Genomic DNA, 17123 nt, shown 5'->3' on the forward strand with positions numbered 1-17123 from the left:
TTAATCTTTCCTATTAATTGCCATTAAAATTTTAAAAAATTAATTTCCAGGGGGCTAAGTAATATTTTTTCTGGAAAGAGGGCAGTAGGCCAAAAAAGTTTGGAAACCACTGATTTAGAGAATAGAACTGTTTTAGCTTCCTACTCTGTACTACTCTCACCTGAGTAGCACCTAGTGTTCTCTTATACCCTTGAAATTGTGGGTGATTTCATTTTTTGTTTGTTTTTTTGGTATTCATCCATCACTCACTCTGAAGATAAGCTACATTAGGTGGTAAAAAAGCTTGTTGGATTGTAACCCTCTTGGGATGCAAGATGACTCAATCTGGGCTTCAGTGTTTTTAACTTGAGTCCTAATGCAGTCATACATGCTGCTCCCAGCCTTAATTCCTCCTTTGACTCCCCACCTTTCATTTTCTTGGCTAGGTAGAATTAATGTCCTTATGCTTAATATGCTTTTTAGAGTGGGGCAAGTGTGGAAAAAGTGTTTCAGGCCCCTAACATAAATCTGCCCACCCCTCACTCCCTGCTCAAAAGAGCAGATTGAATACACTCAACCAACTGAGAAGAGCCGAAACTCTGCTACAGAGTGACCACCAAGATGGACTTCCTGCCAGCTTTATGTTCAGGTTAGAAGTCTGCTTGCTCATTGTTATCTGGTGTTAATTTCTTCTTCTGGGTTTCTCAGCAATTATAAAGGTCTGCCATCTTCCTAGTCATATGAACTGAAATTCCCCTCCCCCCCCCCCCATTTTTTAGTTCAAAGCCTTTAAGCCAAAGAATAATATAGTCCAAAGATCAGAGAAGGTAGACAAATAGAAAGTACTTGGCTTGCAGTGCTAAGTCTTCCTGTGGGCCATTCAAGGTAAATTTGTTTATATTAGCTCATAGATGGAATTTCAGGCCAGGTAATAGTTAGAGAAAGTAGAAGAGCCAGGACTAAAACTTTTATGTTTTGACTTTAAGTCCTGTTCAAATTCTACTATACCTTCTGTAAAAGTCCAAAGGGCATGCTAAATTCTTGCTCCTTAATTGCTCCTGCATCTTAATTACCTACACCACAAGAAAAAAATTTCAGGATTTGGTCTTTAAAGCTAGTGATGGTAGTGGGCGGGCAGTGGTAAATGGTCCTTTGAGATCACAGAAATGGTTCTTTGAGATCATAGGCTTTACCAGTTAGCAAATATTGCTAATTAGAATGTGCTTTCTACGAATGATAAATGTCACTCTATGCTTTCCCTGTGCCTTCCTCCCAGTTGATAACAGCTTGCAAGCTTGTAAAGGAGGAAACCTAGGATATATTCTTGATGGTTCACAGGTAGTTAAGTAGGACATGGGAGGGAATATCACACATGCACCCTGGGGATCTTTGCAATTTAGGGAACATCTTTATAATTAGGGGAAATTCCCCCAAGCCTTCTGCATGCCCCCTTTCCCTTTTCATGACCTAAACACTTCATGACATATGTAAATCCTTAAAATACACCTCCAATACACCTCCCACCTGGAAAAGTGCATGCCTCTTCACCACCCATTTTCCAAGTTTTTACCTTGGAATGTCCTGGGGAAGAAAAATCTGAGGAAAAGGGGAGAATTCCCAAGGATAGGAGAAGGCAATCCCCCAGATCCTCAATAAACCTATAAACCTGAAACACTGCTATTGCTATTTCCACTGCCCTGGCCATACTACTTATATAATCCTTGAATAAACATTTTCATGCTTTCAGATGAATGGATCTGAGCTGCAATTCTTTAGGCAAGAATCTGCCTTTGCTCTCCCACAACAAACTTGCTCTTGTAGGATCAGTCAGGCAGGCTGTAAGGCACTAAAACTGGAGAGGAGGATGAGTGGAAAAGCAGTTGGAATTCCTCCCTCTGTCAGTACAGAGTTTGTTGAAATTACTTGAAGAAGGTAGGCCAGTGGCTTCCTTATGAGGACTGAGTAAAACTTCCTCCACAAGCTGGAATGGCTGAGAAAGTATATTCCCACAGAAAAAGATGTTTCTAGATAATATATGAAGTCTACAGCCAAGGATAATTGATATAATTTGAATGGGTCCCTCTCAGCTGTCTCCTTGAAATCCTGACTATCAGTTCAACTGGATAATGGAGGATCTTTCAAGGTAAGTCAATTGGCTACGGTTTTCTTAGCTAAAGGATTCAAACGCTATCTGGCTTTGTTATATTATTACTTTTAATAACTAGAGGGGTCAAAGGGAAAAGGAAGTTTGAAGGTGAGAGGGATTGGGAAATATCTTTTGATAATCAGTTGTGACAAGTGGCCGGCTTGACTCAGAGAGGGCTGAACCCCCACCCCCACCCCCAAGGTCTTCTTTCCCCTTCTTACACTAAAGCTATTCTTCTTAACTAAAGTAATGAATAAACTCTAGATGGATTATTAATGATGTTGGTTGAAGGTTTTCAGAGTTTGGTGATCTGAATCAAATAACTGCCTATAAGATCTTTTAGCAGCAACAGTAGTAATCAGGTTCAGTGAGGATCAATCTGGACAGGACACCATAAATGGCTACAGGTTTGAAAGCACAAGGTTCTTCTGGTCTGAGGTTTGCTAGGCCTAGGAGTATCTGGTTTTCACCACCCTCCTTCCTTCCCAGCTCCCCAAACCCAGAGTGAGTGCTCTGCTTGGAGGGTCCCCCTTTTATACCCTGGTTCCAATCATCGTCAACTGCCCTTGCCTTCTTGGGGTTCCAATAATGTACCCCAACTAAGATTCTTAGTCTACACTCTCTCACACTAGGATTCCTCAGAAAGGCAAATTTTATCCAATTTTTGCATGGAATGACAGTACAATACCTTAAACCCAGGATGAAAAGCTCCAGCTTCTATTCTCCTTGAGTCTCTGGATCTGTGGTCTTATGCTTTGCAAAAAGAATCAACTCCTGTCCATAAGGCATAAACATTTCCAGAAAGTTAACATCAAAGATGATTGTTGTTTAGCCTTCTGGGTTCTACTAACCATCAGTGAGAGGGGGGCTGGGTCAGAGGAGATCATGAGTGCTATCATACCCTAGAAGCATTGCTAGGTTGCATGAAGGCACAGCTAGGTCAACTACATATTCTCAGGTGGACACACCTTCTGCCCCATGAACGCTGACTACCAAATGTCCATCTTATTTTTTTCCCCTCCCCATAGGAGGAAGGATTGGGTTTGAAAGTTATTGAGAGGAAGTCAAACTGCCATGGCTTAGCAGCTGTTTTCCAGTGCCAGTTCTTTCCTTGGGAACTGGCAATTTACTAAGGGTGAATTTATGAATCCTGAATAAATTATATAATAAATTTATTGTATAAGTAACAGAAATATTAGCAGGCTTCTGAACTTCTCTGCCTCCTGCCTACGCTTCACTTAACAGCAATACTAAATGGAATGGGGTGGTATAATCCTTCCCATTGTGAATAATTTCAGAAATTCAGTGTTGTGGTTTTTTCAATAGTAGGTAAATAGAAGTAACATAATTATCACAACTTAACCATATTGGCTATTTCCACTGGTAACTAGAAAGGGGATAAGTGTCTTTCTGGCTTTCCTCTAAGAGGTAGAAAAATTTACCAGCTTCCAGGAGGGTAGCTTCTTGGGAAAAAGGGACAAGTAACTTGGGAACATTTCTTACCACTCCAGGGGTTGTAGGTCACTGGCTCACTCCTCTTTCTAGCACCTAGTCAGTCACAAGTCCTTGCATTGCTCTGTTTCACTGGAGGTCCCCTGTACAGCTGTGCTATATGACTTCTCCTTTTAGCTGCCATGAATTTCCTTCCCAGAAAATTATCTCATAGTCAAAGGAAGAATTCACTGGAACTTAGAGGAAAGGAATGCAGACTTTCTAAGATCTTTTTGGGGTTACATTTCAAATCTCAAACTAAAGTCTCAGAATACTAATTATATGCTGCTTATAGAATACCTATGAAGAGATTTAGGGGTCAACTATGAAGTTCTAACCTATGGCCCTCGTTGTGAAGATAGGTGATAAAAGGGCCTCCTTTATATTACATGAACAAATAGGCCCAAGGCATAAAGTAGGATTGGAGAGATACTAATTAGAATTGGAAATTCTGAGTTCCTTGCCTAACTCTGTTCTTTCCTGAGCAATGTAAAATAAGGCTCTCCAGAGGAATCACTCTGATGTAAAAATGGTGTAAAAGCCAAAGGTAGCAGGGAAGAGTCAACTAAGATAATGAATATGAAAGGATATGTAATTATAAATGTGACGTGTTACTAAGTAGCAGGTGCTTATGGAGGCAATACCCTGGGCTAAGAGATATAGAAGATATCAATCACAATTAAATGTATTATTCAACATACCTCTCATCCATTGAGATAAAGCATCAGAATTCAAAGAACAATATATTCAATTACAATACCCATCAGAGGCTACTAGAAATGTCTGATATCACAGGTCTAAATTTATTTTGCCTTTTTTGTACAATATACTACCAAACACCAAAGTATACACAGGTTGTCCAGGAATCTGTAGGAAGTTACCTCCATACTCAGTACTCCTTTCTAAAGGATGATTCTGTCTCATCAATAGCTTGCCCTACCTCTTTATGAAATGATGACAGTATATATTAAAAGCAGCACTACCAAGAATACATTATAATATAGAGGACCATTTGTTTTGAAAATAATAGAAATAAAAGGAGAGGAAAAACATAATAGAAATAAAAGGAGAGGAAAAACTATTTTTACTTCATCCTCTGTACCTAGAGTTCTGCTATTCAAAAAGAAGTAACAGAACATATAAAGACGGGATTAACAATGTGGCAAAAATCATACCATGCCCCATCAAGAAATGAAAATGGAGAGGATCTAAACCCACTGGGTCACAACATGTTGTCTTTACCTTAGGCACCTCTATGAGGAGCAGGAAATTGGAGTATGTGCTAGCTATTGTGAAGAGGATTTGTTCTAAGTCAGTCCATTTTCATCCACTGACATTAATTATTAAAAATAGCCTCCTTGATTTGTTTAAAAACAATAGCATTTAGGAACAATATGAAGATGTTGACATGTGCAACCAGTGCCAGCTTTTGATGTTCCAGGCCTGCTGAGAAAAGACTGAACAGCTTCTTTGTCTGCTGGTCCTCTTCATCTTGTTTCTAGGCTATAGCTTCATAGAAGCACCATGGAGAGGTCATTTGGGCCTGGACTTAAAAAGATATGAAATAACATAGATCTATTTTTGCTTTTCTTTTTCTTCATAACCTTAGGTACTTAGCAAAGTACCTGGCAAAAAGTAAGTACTTAATAATATTTATTGATTTGCTTATTAAATCTGGTTCCAGGTTCCAACCTCTGCTGAGGAGAATTATATCTAAATTCAATTAAGTTCTCCAAAATTATCCCTTAAGTTTTATTACTTGGAGAGTTGCATTCAGAGGGGAAAAAAAATAGGACAAAACAAAAACCATGCATAGGTCCGAAATATATAATTTATCACAATATACATAATCATACATCATATGAAGAAATACAGGTGCATAAAACATATGGATAATCTAATATCTAATCTAATCATACAAGGCTGAAATTACACTGAGTGTCTACAGGATCATCATAAATATAACGATTGAAACCAAAAGTATTTTGACAATCTTGAAAGGCTGGTTCAGGAAATTTAGGTTTATTCATAGGTTTGGTTGTTTTATAGAATTTACTGAATCCAGTCAAAGATTATTTGAATTGTGTATTTCCAGACTACTTTCCTGCAACTAACTCCTTATAGTTATTATCCCCCACCCCCACCCCCTGGTCTCTAAATTTCTCTTTGGGAAGAGAAAGGCCATAACCATCAGTACTTGGAGAGGATGAGAACAAAACTATGCTTGTACAAATGGCTTATGGAGCATGAGTAGACAGATAAATTAATTTTGATTTGGAGTCAATAGAGTAGTGGAGAGGAAGGAAGGTAAAGATGAGACAAAAAAGAAGTGGGACTGTGAAATGGAATCAAAAATGTTGGAGTTGAAAGGGATTTCTGAGATCAACTAGTTTAATTCCTCATTTTATTGATAAGGAAATGGAGGTGAAAATGATTTGCTCATTGTCATACAGCAGCAGTCAGAACTAAGGGAGTTTCCTTATTCCCATACCAATGTTCTTTTCCATTCTCCACAATTGCTTCTTATCCATATCTTTGTGGGGGCCCTTATGGAGTATTTTAATTAAAACAGAAAACTGGAAAAATTTCTAAGCAGAAACTCTAAGTTACTTTTGTAGGTCCAATTATGATTACAAAGCTTTGTCCCAACTACTTTGGAAAAGCAGATCTTTGCTTAAGATAGTCAACATCTGTCTCAAATTCATATTTATTCTTTAATTTCAACCCCCATTGTCTTCTACTGAAATCCTGAGGACATTTGCTTATTTAGTGTCTCAAAGATTATACTGGAACCCAGGTTATTCTCCTTAAATTATAAGATTATTGATTACATTTCCATTCTCTTTCACCATCATAGTCAAATGTGATGGTGACTATGATAACCAGTTTGATGAATTTCTGATTGGCACTATAACTGCCCTCAGCCTCCTCAGGGTCCCACATAGGGGCTATGTACCAAAATGGAGGCTAGGAGGTATGGTAGGAGAGGGCCCCCAACCTCTTGGATTCTCACCCAGTCTGGGTGTCTTCACTTTCTATGTGGTCTTCAGGTTCCTGCTCTATGCATAGGATCCAGGAGCCTGAACATCTTCAAACCCCATTTGACAATTCCTTTCCCTACTACACCCCCTTAAAAAATTTTCTACTGTGGATACTTGGCTCAGTTACACTTTTCCTTTTCTGTCTGACCAATGATGTCTTCTGCCCTTAAAGTTGTACCTCTTCCCCTTTCCATACATGTACACAATGACTTCAGAAGTCCCATATTGCCCCATCCTCTCCACCTACGGGCCCTTAGCCTCTGTCCTAATTCCTACAGGCTACCTCTTTATTCCCTCTAGTCCCTGATTCCTCAGAGAAGCTCTGAGCCCCTATACTCACATCCTGTTTTCTCTTCTGCCTCATTCCCCAATGAGAGAAAATTCTTTTCCCTGCAAGTGTTTGTTAATGATGCAGTTTTGGATCTGAAAATCCATTTCTTTTAATAGTAAACTACCCCTTTTACTCTAGGCATTGCATTAGATTTATTCATCTTTGGGTTGGGGATTACATGAAGCATTTTCAATCATTTATCTTTAACACATTATAAGCTTCAAGTTAAAAAAAATTTTGGTCTTGGCTAAGGGAGCACCATTCAATGCCCTTTTATCTTGGATCTTTAATCCTTAGGACAAAGAATATTCTTTAAATTTAGAGAAATCATTCTTCCTTGACAAAAGGTACTGTTTAAATACAGATTAAGAGAACAGCACCAAACTATTTAAGTTAAGAAAATATAGGACATAAGGGACCATAGGCTTTTCAGAAACAAAACACAACAGTATCTGGAATTTAAGAGAGAAAAAACAGCTTCTTCATAATTAAGGTAACATACTTCCCTGTTCAAAGAAAGTGTTCCTGATTGCATAGAATTTTTCCAGTGTCACACAAGTCCTACTAAGTAAGTTCTTTTACCAATTTTGCTGTCACCACTTGATATCCATGTTGTCTGTGGGGGGTTCAGCAGCACTGTAAGTGGTGTGTAAGGCTTCCAGGACCTTTGGGGAGTCTGTACCATCAAGCCATTCTTGATATAGCCTCTGCACGTGTGTGTTAGTTTCTGGAAGCTGCACAGGGATCTCAGCATACACTTCTTCCATTCGTCTCAGCAGTGCCTTGTCTGGTTTTCCATCTTCAGTTTGAGTTTGACCTTTGCCATTTAAGCATCCTTTAGAACACAAGCACATACACATACGCATGTTAGGTAAGCGCATACTCTTTCAAAAAACAATTTTAGCTTACAAGGGAAGACTACTTGCTAGGATAAATGAAGGATATAATATCCCTCCCTCCTCCTTTACTCTAACATAAATACAGGTGCAGATATTTAGTTTCATAGGATCCCAAATTCTTAGGGAAAAAGAGGGGTTTTCTCAGGGTTATTTTAACTCTTTTCTGCAGCAAGAATCCATTCTATAATGTTTTTGGCAAATTATTTCCTTCCTATACTTGAAGGCTACCAGTGATATGGAACTTATTACTTCCAAAGGCAGCCATTTTTCTTTGAGGCAATTATAGTTAGAAAGATCATCCTTATTATCAGGAATCTACTTCCTAACTTCCTAGGTCTATTCTTGGAGGGTAAGTAGGGTAAATTTGATCTATTTTCCACAAGATAACTCCAAAGTTAATTATTCAGTATCAAAAGTGATTTATTTAACAAAGGTTATAAAGGATAATGGAAAGGTAAGTGTTGACTGTAAACTGGCTTATAATATATGGACAACTTGATGGCATCATAAAATAAAAGCAAAGGATAACAATCAGTCAACTTGAGTGTTAAAGTGATGTCTATGCAACACTAAAAAAAAATCATAAGAGGGGGCAGCTGGGTAGCTCAGTGGATTGAGAGCTAAGCCTAGAGACGGGAGGTCCTAGGTTCAAATCCGGCCTCAGACACTTCCCAGCTGTGTGACCCTGGGCAAGTCACTTGACCCCCTTTGCCTACCCTTACCACTCTTCTGCCTTGGAGCCAATACACAGTATTGACTCCAAGACGGAAGGTAATGGTTTAAAAAAAAAATCATAAGAAGGCCTCCAGCACATTGAATAAAGAATTTATAGAATGACACAGACAAGAATTATACAGGATAAAAAGCTTTAGAATGGAGAAGCGGCAGTTTTCAGAGGTGGAGAGAATACGACGAGATAATAGCTCTATCAGAGTCAAAGTCAGGTGCCATCAGGTTGAATGCAGGAACTATTCTCTACTGGGGCACCAACACTTTCTGGGGCATATCAAAATGCAGAAGAAGATCACTCCTTCTTCCTTTTTCTACCAGGGCCAACAATTGATTGAGCTGTGAAGATGTGGCACGGAGACAGACATCTATTCAACTGGTTGTTAAACTCCACTAAACTGGACTGATGCTAAGTGACTGCCAAGTCAATAAGGCACAGTCAGTATCCAATTCAACACATGAAAGAGGACCCAGGTAGTACCTAGAGGTCACAAAATATGCCCTGGTGTTCTAGGAAGAACAGCATCATGGTAGATACCACTGAATTCTCAGACTACTCTGATATAAGTTTCTTTCTAGGTACCTTAAAAGTAAGTGCTAAGTGGTCCTGGGTTCAAATCTGTCCTCAGACATTTCTTAGCTATGTGACCCTGGGCAAGTCATTAACCCCCCTTTCCTAGCCCTTACTGATCTTCTGCCTTAGAACCAATACACAGTATTGATTTGAAAATGGAAGGTAAGAGTTAAAAAAAAAAGTGAGTGCTGGAGGTACTTTTCAATTGGGGGATAGGTACCCCAAACCACAAAGTGCACTCATAGCTCTGAGTTCAATAGCTGTGGGTACTATATTTCCTGAATCAGGTAGTTTAACATAAGATATTCTTCTTGTAAAGCCTTAATTAAAGTTCACTGTCTTATGAAAAGCATTAAATGAAGCTAATGCAGTATAAACAAAGTAGAACCAAAATAATAAATCACAATTAAAAAAATAATGTAAATAAAGTTAGCATTGAAAAGCAACAAAACTTGTCATATACAAAATGATGTTAGTATTATACTGTTAAAGTTAAGAAACAGCCCTCCCTTCAATTAATAACTGAGAAATGGATTTTGGGGGGGACAATGTTCTTTGTTAAGGAGTTTTGTGGGGAACATTTTTTTAAACCCTTACCTTTGGTCTTAGAATCAGTACTATGTATTGGTTCTAAGGCAGAAGAATGGTAAGGGCTAGGCAAGGGGAGTTAAGTGACTTGCCCAAAGTGACATAGCTAGAAGTGTCTGAGGCCAGATTTGAATCTAGGACCTCCCATCTCTAGGCCTGGCTCTCAATCCACTTTGCCACCTTGCTGCCTCAGGAAATGTTTTTTAAAAGTACCTGCAATGTTGAAAAAAATTTATCAATTTTAAATTTAAAAATGAAGTATATTTTCTTTTCTTGAAACTTAAACTATTTCAAAAAATTGGGGAAATTTGGTCCCTTTAGCTTTACAAACTACATGAGAATATACCATATCTTCCCCACCCCCCAAAAGGACGGTAATAAGGGGAAAGTGCCATATGCAAGAAGGGCTACGGTAAGGTCATTACTCATTTTTTTTAGTGACTTTACTGGACAGAAGATAGCTGGATAGACAGAAATATGGAGAAATGGAGCATTTATTTTATTCTTTGCCAGGAACTGTGCTAAATGCTGGGGGTACAAATGTAAGCAGAGAAGGTAGTACCTATTTTCAAGGAGTTTAAATTCAAATAGGAGAAATTACTTATCAGATCTATGGATAGAAGAGTTTATGCCCAAACAAGATATAGAGAAATTCAAAAGAGGTAAAATGGGGCGGGGGAGAGAATCATTATAGTAACTTTCTCTAAGGTTTAATTTCTAAAACATACAGAGAACTGAGTCAAAATTGCAAGAAGAAGAGCCATTACTGAACTGATAAACTGTCCAAGGTTATAAAAAGGTAGGTCAGAAGAAAATATTAAAGCTAATTATATAAATTATATGAAAAAATGCTCTAAATCATTATTAGAGAAATGCAAATTAAAACAACCCTGAGGTACTACCTCACACCTTTAAGACTGACTAATATGGCAGAAAAGGAAAATGACAAATGTTGGAGGAGATATAGAAAAATTGGGGCACTAATGAAATGTTGGTGGAGTTGGTCTAGTCCAACTATTCTAGAATGCAATGTGAAACTATTCCCAAAGAACTATTAACTTTATATCCTTTTTTACCCAGCAATATCTCTCCTAGATTTTACCTGATCAAAGCTGATTAAAAAAAAGAGAAAAAGGACTCATGAATACAAAAAAATATTTATATTTTGAAGGGATGCCTATCAGTTGTGTATATGATACATACTCAATTGGTATATGAATGTAATATTCTATTGTATTCACAAAGAATCCATCATAAAGAATAATGGACAGGATAGTTTCAGAAAAAACTGAAAAGACTTGTATGAACTGCTACAAAGTGAAGAGAGCAACTATGCATGCAATAATAGCAATACTGTAATGATTATCAACCCCAAAAGACTTAGTAACTGAATCAACACAATGATTTTAATCACAATTCTAAAGGAGTTATGATGAAACATGCATTTCCAGATAGAGAACTGACAGATTCAGGGAGCAAATTGCAGCATATTTTTTTTATCTTTATCTTGTCCACTCCTCAGCTTTTTAACATGGTTAAAGTAGAAATTCATTTTGTATGATTATACATATTTACAATGAGTTTTGGGTCTTTCCCCCCAACCCCACTTTTTAAATTTGGAACTTAAAAAAAAAGAGAGAGAGAGAGAGAGAAAAGTCTCTGTGTAACAACAAAAAAATTTTAATGCTGATAAACAATGCAAAAAGGGGAACTAGAAGGGTAAGGAAAATACTTGGGCAGCTACAAGCAGCCTGATGAGGCAAGAGAGAAGTCCAGTGAGTTGAGCAGGGAATGAAGTAAGCATGAAATGGTAGTCTGGGTTAGGAAGTGACCAATCAGGAGAGTGAGCAATATGAAAGAAGTTTCTCCAGGGTAGGAAGATAGCTAAGGTAGGAAGATAGCTAAGTGAGAAGGTAAGGAAATCAAAAGGATGGGGGTGGCTGGGTGGCTCAGTGGATTGAGAGCCAGGTCTAGAGTCTGGAGGTCCTGTGTTCAAATTTGATCTTAGTCACTTAGCTGTGTGACCTTAGGCAAATCACTTAACAACCACTGCCTAAGATTTTACCACTCTTCTGCCTTGGAACCAATACATAGTATGGATTCTAAGACAGAAGTTTTTGCATTCTAAGGCCCAAAGTTAAAAGTTCCTGCTATAGAATAAAATACTCCTATATTTGGTTTTGTTAATCTTAAGAATTTGCTTTATCGGGTATAAAGAAAGAAGATTAATTTTCAAGGAGCTTCATATATAAAAATACTTTTTATGTTAACAAGGTACTGGAGATATAAGTGCTCATCATTTGGCCAAACTAATTGTTATATGTGAATGTAATTTAATTCTGTAAGAAAGTTGAATAGGAATACAGAGAAGCATGGAAAGACTTCTATGAACTGATTCAAAGAGAAGCAGAAGCAGGAACAGAGACTACCCAAGTATAAATGGAAGAATAACAAAACAATCAGAACTAAATGCTGTGAAATGATATGACCATGCTTGATCCCAAAAAGCAAAGACATGAGAAGACACTTGTCCCTGCTTTGTTACAGAAGTGGGAGGCCATGGGTTGGGCTGGTTACTTCTTCAGTTTTCTTTTTTACTCTTTCTAAATTCTTTGTTATAAGAGATGTACCTCTCTGAGGAAGGTGAAAGGAGGGATACAGTGGAACAGTAAGTAAAATCAAATAAAAACTTATTTTGAAAAATGTCAGTCTTCCATGAAACTGAAAATATTCCTTATTTCATACATAGATACACTTCACAGGCAGAATCTTTAGCGTAAGAGAGTATCCTAGGCCACATTGTAGAGGTAGGGAAAGCTTATTTTATTTTATTTCATTCTTACCTCCAGGACAGGCCAGGACTTCTACAAAATGATAGGGGAACTTCCCTTTTTTAAGTTTCAGGACCATGTTCTGGATATTTCGAAAGCCATAAGCAGCAGCAAATCGTAGCACTATTTCCCCATTTTTTTCCAGAGTGATCTCCTGGAAGTCCTTGTTTCTATACAACAGATAAAATACATTAGTTTACCCAATTTCCCCTCCTGCAAGAGTGGGCCACATAACCAAAAATTAAATGGTATGGGGCACATTTGCATGATTACAACTAGTGACTGACCAGTCTGCTAGCATTTAACGAACATTTCTCATATGTATGCAGTATATAAACCCCACAACCTGCAGCAAGCTGTTTCTGTGTTGGGGACACGGTCTCTATCCTCAACGGCCTAGTGTAGTAAAGAAATGCAAACGGCTACACACATGTTAAATAAGATGTGAAAGTTATAAAATATAACCTCTGAGGGTAGTTATTTAAGAGTGGCAGTGGCCTGGTGGTCAGGTCTAATCAGGTTTGAATAGCTGATTTACTCAAAAAATTTTTTTTGGCCAACAAATGTGGCCAAACTGACTGCATGCTGGACAGTTGAAGATTGAATCCTTTATTAATGTTTTTTTTTGGGGGGAAATGGCTTCTTGTACAGTTGGCAGAAGAGTGGTTTTGCCATTTTATTTTATGATTCTCATCAAAGAAAAATACCTCAAACAATTATTTTGTTTAGTGGCAAATTACAGGAAGTATATTTTCATTTCATTAAATAAAAATCTGACTTTGGGGTGATTAAGGGCTTCACATTGTGATAATTAGATTAAGTCTACATTGCCCATCTTTAAATTTAATCATCAAAGGTGAGAGCACCTCCAATTTTGGGAGGTCCATAACTCATGTATGCTAGAGTGGGTGACAAATAAGAATTGACTGACTGCCCCCTAGGCAGTCCTAAGAGAAGCATCTGTTGTGATTGGACACGCAAACTAGGAGAAGAGGCACAGGAAGTGACGCATAAGTGACCCCTTTAAAAGGAGAAGATCTTCTGTTGGAGTGGGTCTTTCTGGTGAAGAGGGCTGCTGGTGAAGGAGCTCTTTTGCTCTGTGGAGGAGTGCTGGCTAGAACGCTGAGACTGTGGTGAGACTGCTTCAATATCTTCTTTATAAGTCCACGTTTAAATTCTGAATAAATTCAGTTTAAAGACCGAATCTTCCTGAACTTCTCTTAAGGAACTTCCCCTTAATAAAGACTCTATGAATGAAGCAACAGGGCCTCTGGCCCTCTGACTCTTGGCTGAGGGTTAATTAGATCTACCTGGATTAATTAGAGGATCGTAGTAATTTACCTACTGTGTTAGATTCTTATTTCCTTATTTCCTCTCTCTCTTATCAATTATAATAAACTTGCATAAAAGTCAATTTTGATTTGAGGTTATTCCTAAATTGGGGAAATTTCCCCTGGCGACCACCTTTAAATATATTCAACCAAAAAAAATCCCTTTTTCCCCCCTTACAACATTTAAATATCAATTGTCTTTCAAAAACTGCAGGTTTTTTTGCTGTACAAATGTTTGTACAACTGCTGTACAAACATTAATTTAGGGAATTCCATATCTACTCAAACTGTACTTACTTCAGTGCTTTGTAAGTGATTTCCTTGATGTCCATATCAAATAGTTCTTTGGCTGCATATTTAAAGATGTGCTCCAAATAACCATCTGACCTGGTCCCACCATCTTGCACTATGTCTCCCTCCTTTATCTCACCAAACCTTGAGAAACAGAAAGAGTTCTAAAATGAGGCCACTAACAATCAATCTTACAACGCATCCAAAAAAAGGCAGGTAAATGGCAAAAAATGAAGTTCAATAATGTTTAGATGGCAGGTGGTCTCTTCTTTATTTCTGAAATAAAAAATTATGAGATTTTAAAAGTTGTAGCCCAAACCTTATGATCACCATTATGCAGGAGAATCTCACTTTATTAGTTTTAACCAGTGGGTCATATCTATTGTGATAGTGTATTCTGAACCTCAGGTTATTTATAGGAATAATACTTGTGCTTCCTACTACAAATAATTATGAGGCCTAAAGAAGCACGGGCATTTAAGAGGTAGAACAGATCTTAGAATTCAGTGTTTTCATATGATCGATCACGTAGTTCTCTAGGGACATTAGGGTTCTGATGCTAAAATATCACTCTACTGCAAATATGAATAACATGGAAATAGGTTTTGAACAATGATACATGTATAACCCAATGGAATTGCTTGTCAGCTCAGGAATGGGGGAGGGAAGAGAGTGGGGAAAATCATATATCATATAATCATGGAAAAATATTCTAAATTAAAAAATTAAAAAAAGAATTCAATGTTTTCCCTCTATAGATAAGGTCCAAATAGCTAGTTAAGACAGGAAAAAAAACAAAACCCTGGGATCTTTCCGCTATGCTGAAGTTTCATACCATATCGTTTACAAAAGCAGAACAGAACAACATATCAGGTTTTTTGAAGACACTTTCAGTTTTCCCAACATTAGTTATTTATGATTGCTTAGCGCTAAAAGTGAGAAAGCATGGGCAGTTTGTAGCCTGCTATTCTTTTACCTATTTCAATTGTTTTTAGTAACTAAGGAAAGTAACTAAGGAAATGGACCCTCTCACAGGCAAATAAAGAAGAAAGGTCTTATGACTGAGTTATCTCTTCTTCATACCATATGAAGGCAATGCTTCCTTTATTGGGTTTTCTGCAAGCTGTTTTTGAAGAAAGTGAAACTACATAGCCAAATCTCATCTACTGAAAGTTTAACAGATGAAAAAACATCATCAGCCTTCATGTGATTTATAGAATTGAATCTTGCCAAACTATAACAAGTCATCTGCATACTATTAAGAGTAGTCAGAAAGAATAATGCCATCACTATTTAGGGGCAACTTTATATAATGATTGTCTGTCAATGCTGGACCAAAAACTGTTAGAACCTGTAGCCTCAGCACAGTCTTATATTTCAACTTTCCATACTTTATTGACATAACAGAAAAAAAGTCTTCTGATGAAGGAATCTGTGATCAGGGATAGGAAGTGCTCAGGAGAAAAGTTCTAAGAATGAGAATAAAAACATCCACTTTCATAAGTGGCGCATTATTCTCTACAATTTCTAAAAATAGTCTACTTTTTTGGTTTCTTTTCCTTTTCCAGAAGTTGGGTAGGAAATAGCAATGTCTAAAATCTTTACTAACCAGAGTACTATCCCACGCTGATAGCAATGCTATCCCTAAATACTATGAGAATAGCCTGGTTTAAACTAGTTTTCATTTCAAAGACTACAAATCTGCAACTCTTATATTCTCGATATTACTATTATGGTCTTCTGCTGCTTAGAGGAGGTTCCTTAGACCTATGTTCAGCTGGCCTAATACAGGTATACTATGTCAGCTATCATTATCTTTCAGCTGACCTCATGAAAATTTCATTTTAAGTGTTCCAACCTAGTTGCATTCAGATCCAGTTTGATTTTCCACTCTGAGAAATTGTTCAGAATCATGCTAGAATCACAAGGAATACCCTTAGTAAAAATAAACATTTCCCAAATAGGAGGTAAGAGTCACAGAGCATCATCTTTCCCTTGTGAAATCTAGACTCATACCCAAATCCAATAGACTTGCAATAGGAATTGTCTTTTCGCCCTGCCCCTGCCCTAAGGTAATCATTCCTAATGCTTTCTCAGAGCCTGTTTCACCACCCCCTGCTCACTGCCAACATCACAGGACTTCAGGGAAAAACTTCACCAGAAAAAAGAAATCTTAATCCTCTGAACGACAGTACAGGATGGACAGATCCCCGATTGGCTCAATGAGCCTGTTACTCTCCATATAGCCAGCACTAAAATTTTCCCCTTTGTGCATTAGTCCTTGATTAACCGTTCTGCATGCGTGCCGTTAACTTATGAGGTATCCAACAAAAGATTGAATGTTTTGTCTTCTATTTCCCACTGACACCCTGGACCTGTTCAATCCCACGCTTCAAGTTAATTTAAGATGTCTGAAGTTAATTTCCACTACTACCTCATTATTTCTTAGTTTTTTTTTTTAACATTTATTAATATTTATTTTTAACATGGTTACATGATTCATGCTCTACCCCTCCCCTTCAACCCCCCCCCCCCCTTGGCCGATGCGCGTTTCCACTAGTTTTGTCATGTGTCCTTGAACAAGACCAATTTCCAAATCGTTGGTAGCTGCACTGGTGTGGTAGTTTCGAGTCTACACCCTCAGTCATGTCCACCCCGACCCATGCGTTCAAGCAGTTGTTTTTCCTATGTTTCCTCTCCTGCAGTCCTTCCTCTGAATGTGGGTAGCGTCTTTACCATAAATCCCTCAGAATTGTCCTGGGTCATTGCATTGCTGCTGGTACAGAGGTCCATTACATTCAATTTTACCACAGTATGTCAGTCTCTGTGTATAGAGTTCTTCTGGCTCTGCTCCTTTCGCTCTGCATCAGTTCCCGGAGGTCTCTCCAGTTC

General features: G+C 37.9%; 1 protein-coding gene across 1 annotated transcript in view; it reads right to left on the reverse strand.

Annotated features, from left to right (window-relative positions):
* Nucleotides 1-7543: 7543 nt before the first annotated feature.
* NARF (nuclear prelamin A recognition factor) overlaps nt 7544-17123 on the reverse strand; it is a 68317-nt gene continuing 58737 nt past the window's right edge. Inside the window, exons 10-12 of the mRNA XM_044673169.1 lie at nt 14238-14375; nt 12622-12779; nt 7544-7823 (exon numbers count right to left, since the gene is read on the reverse strand). Coding sequence (XP_044529104.1) covers nt 7582-7823; nt 12622-12779; nt 14238-14375 — 538 coding nt within the window. The 3' untranslated portion in view covers nt 7544-7581. The remainder of the gene's footprint in view (nt 7824-12621; nt 12780-14237; nt 14376-17123) is intronic.

This window comes from Gracilinanus agilis, chromosome 4, assembly GCF_016433145.1.
Source record: "Gracilinanus agilis isolate LMUSP501 chromosome 4, AgileGrace, whole genome shotgun sequence".
NCBI classification, from domain to species: domain Eukaryota; kingdom Metazoa; phylum Chordata; class Mammalia; order Didelphimorphia; family Didelphidae; genus Gracilinanus; species Gracilinanus agilis.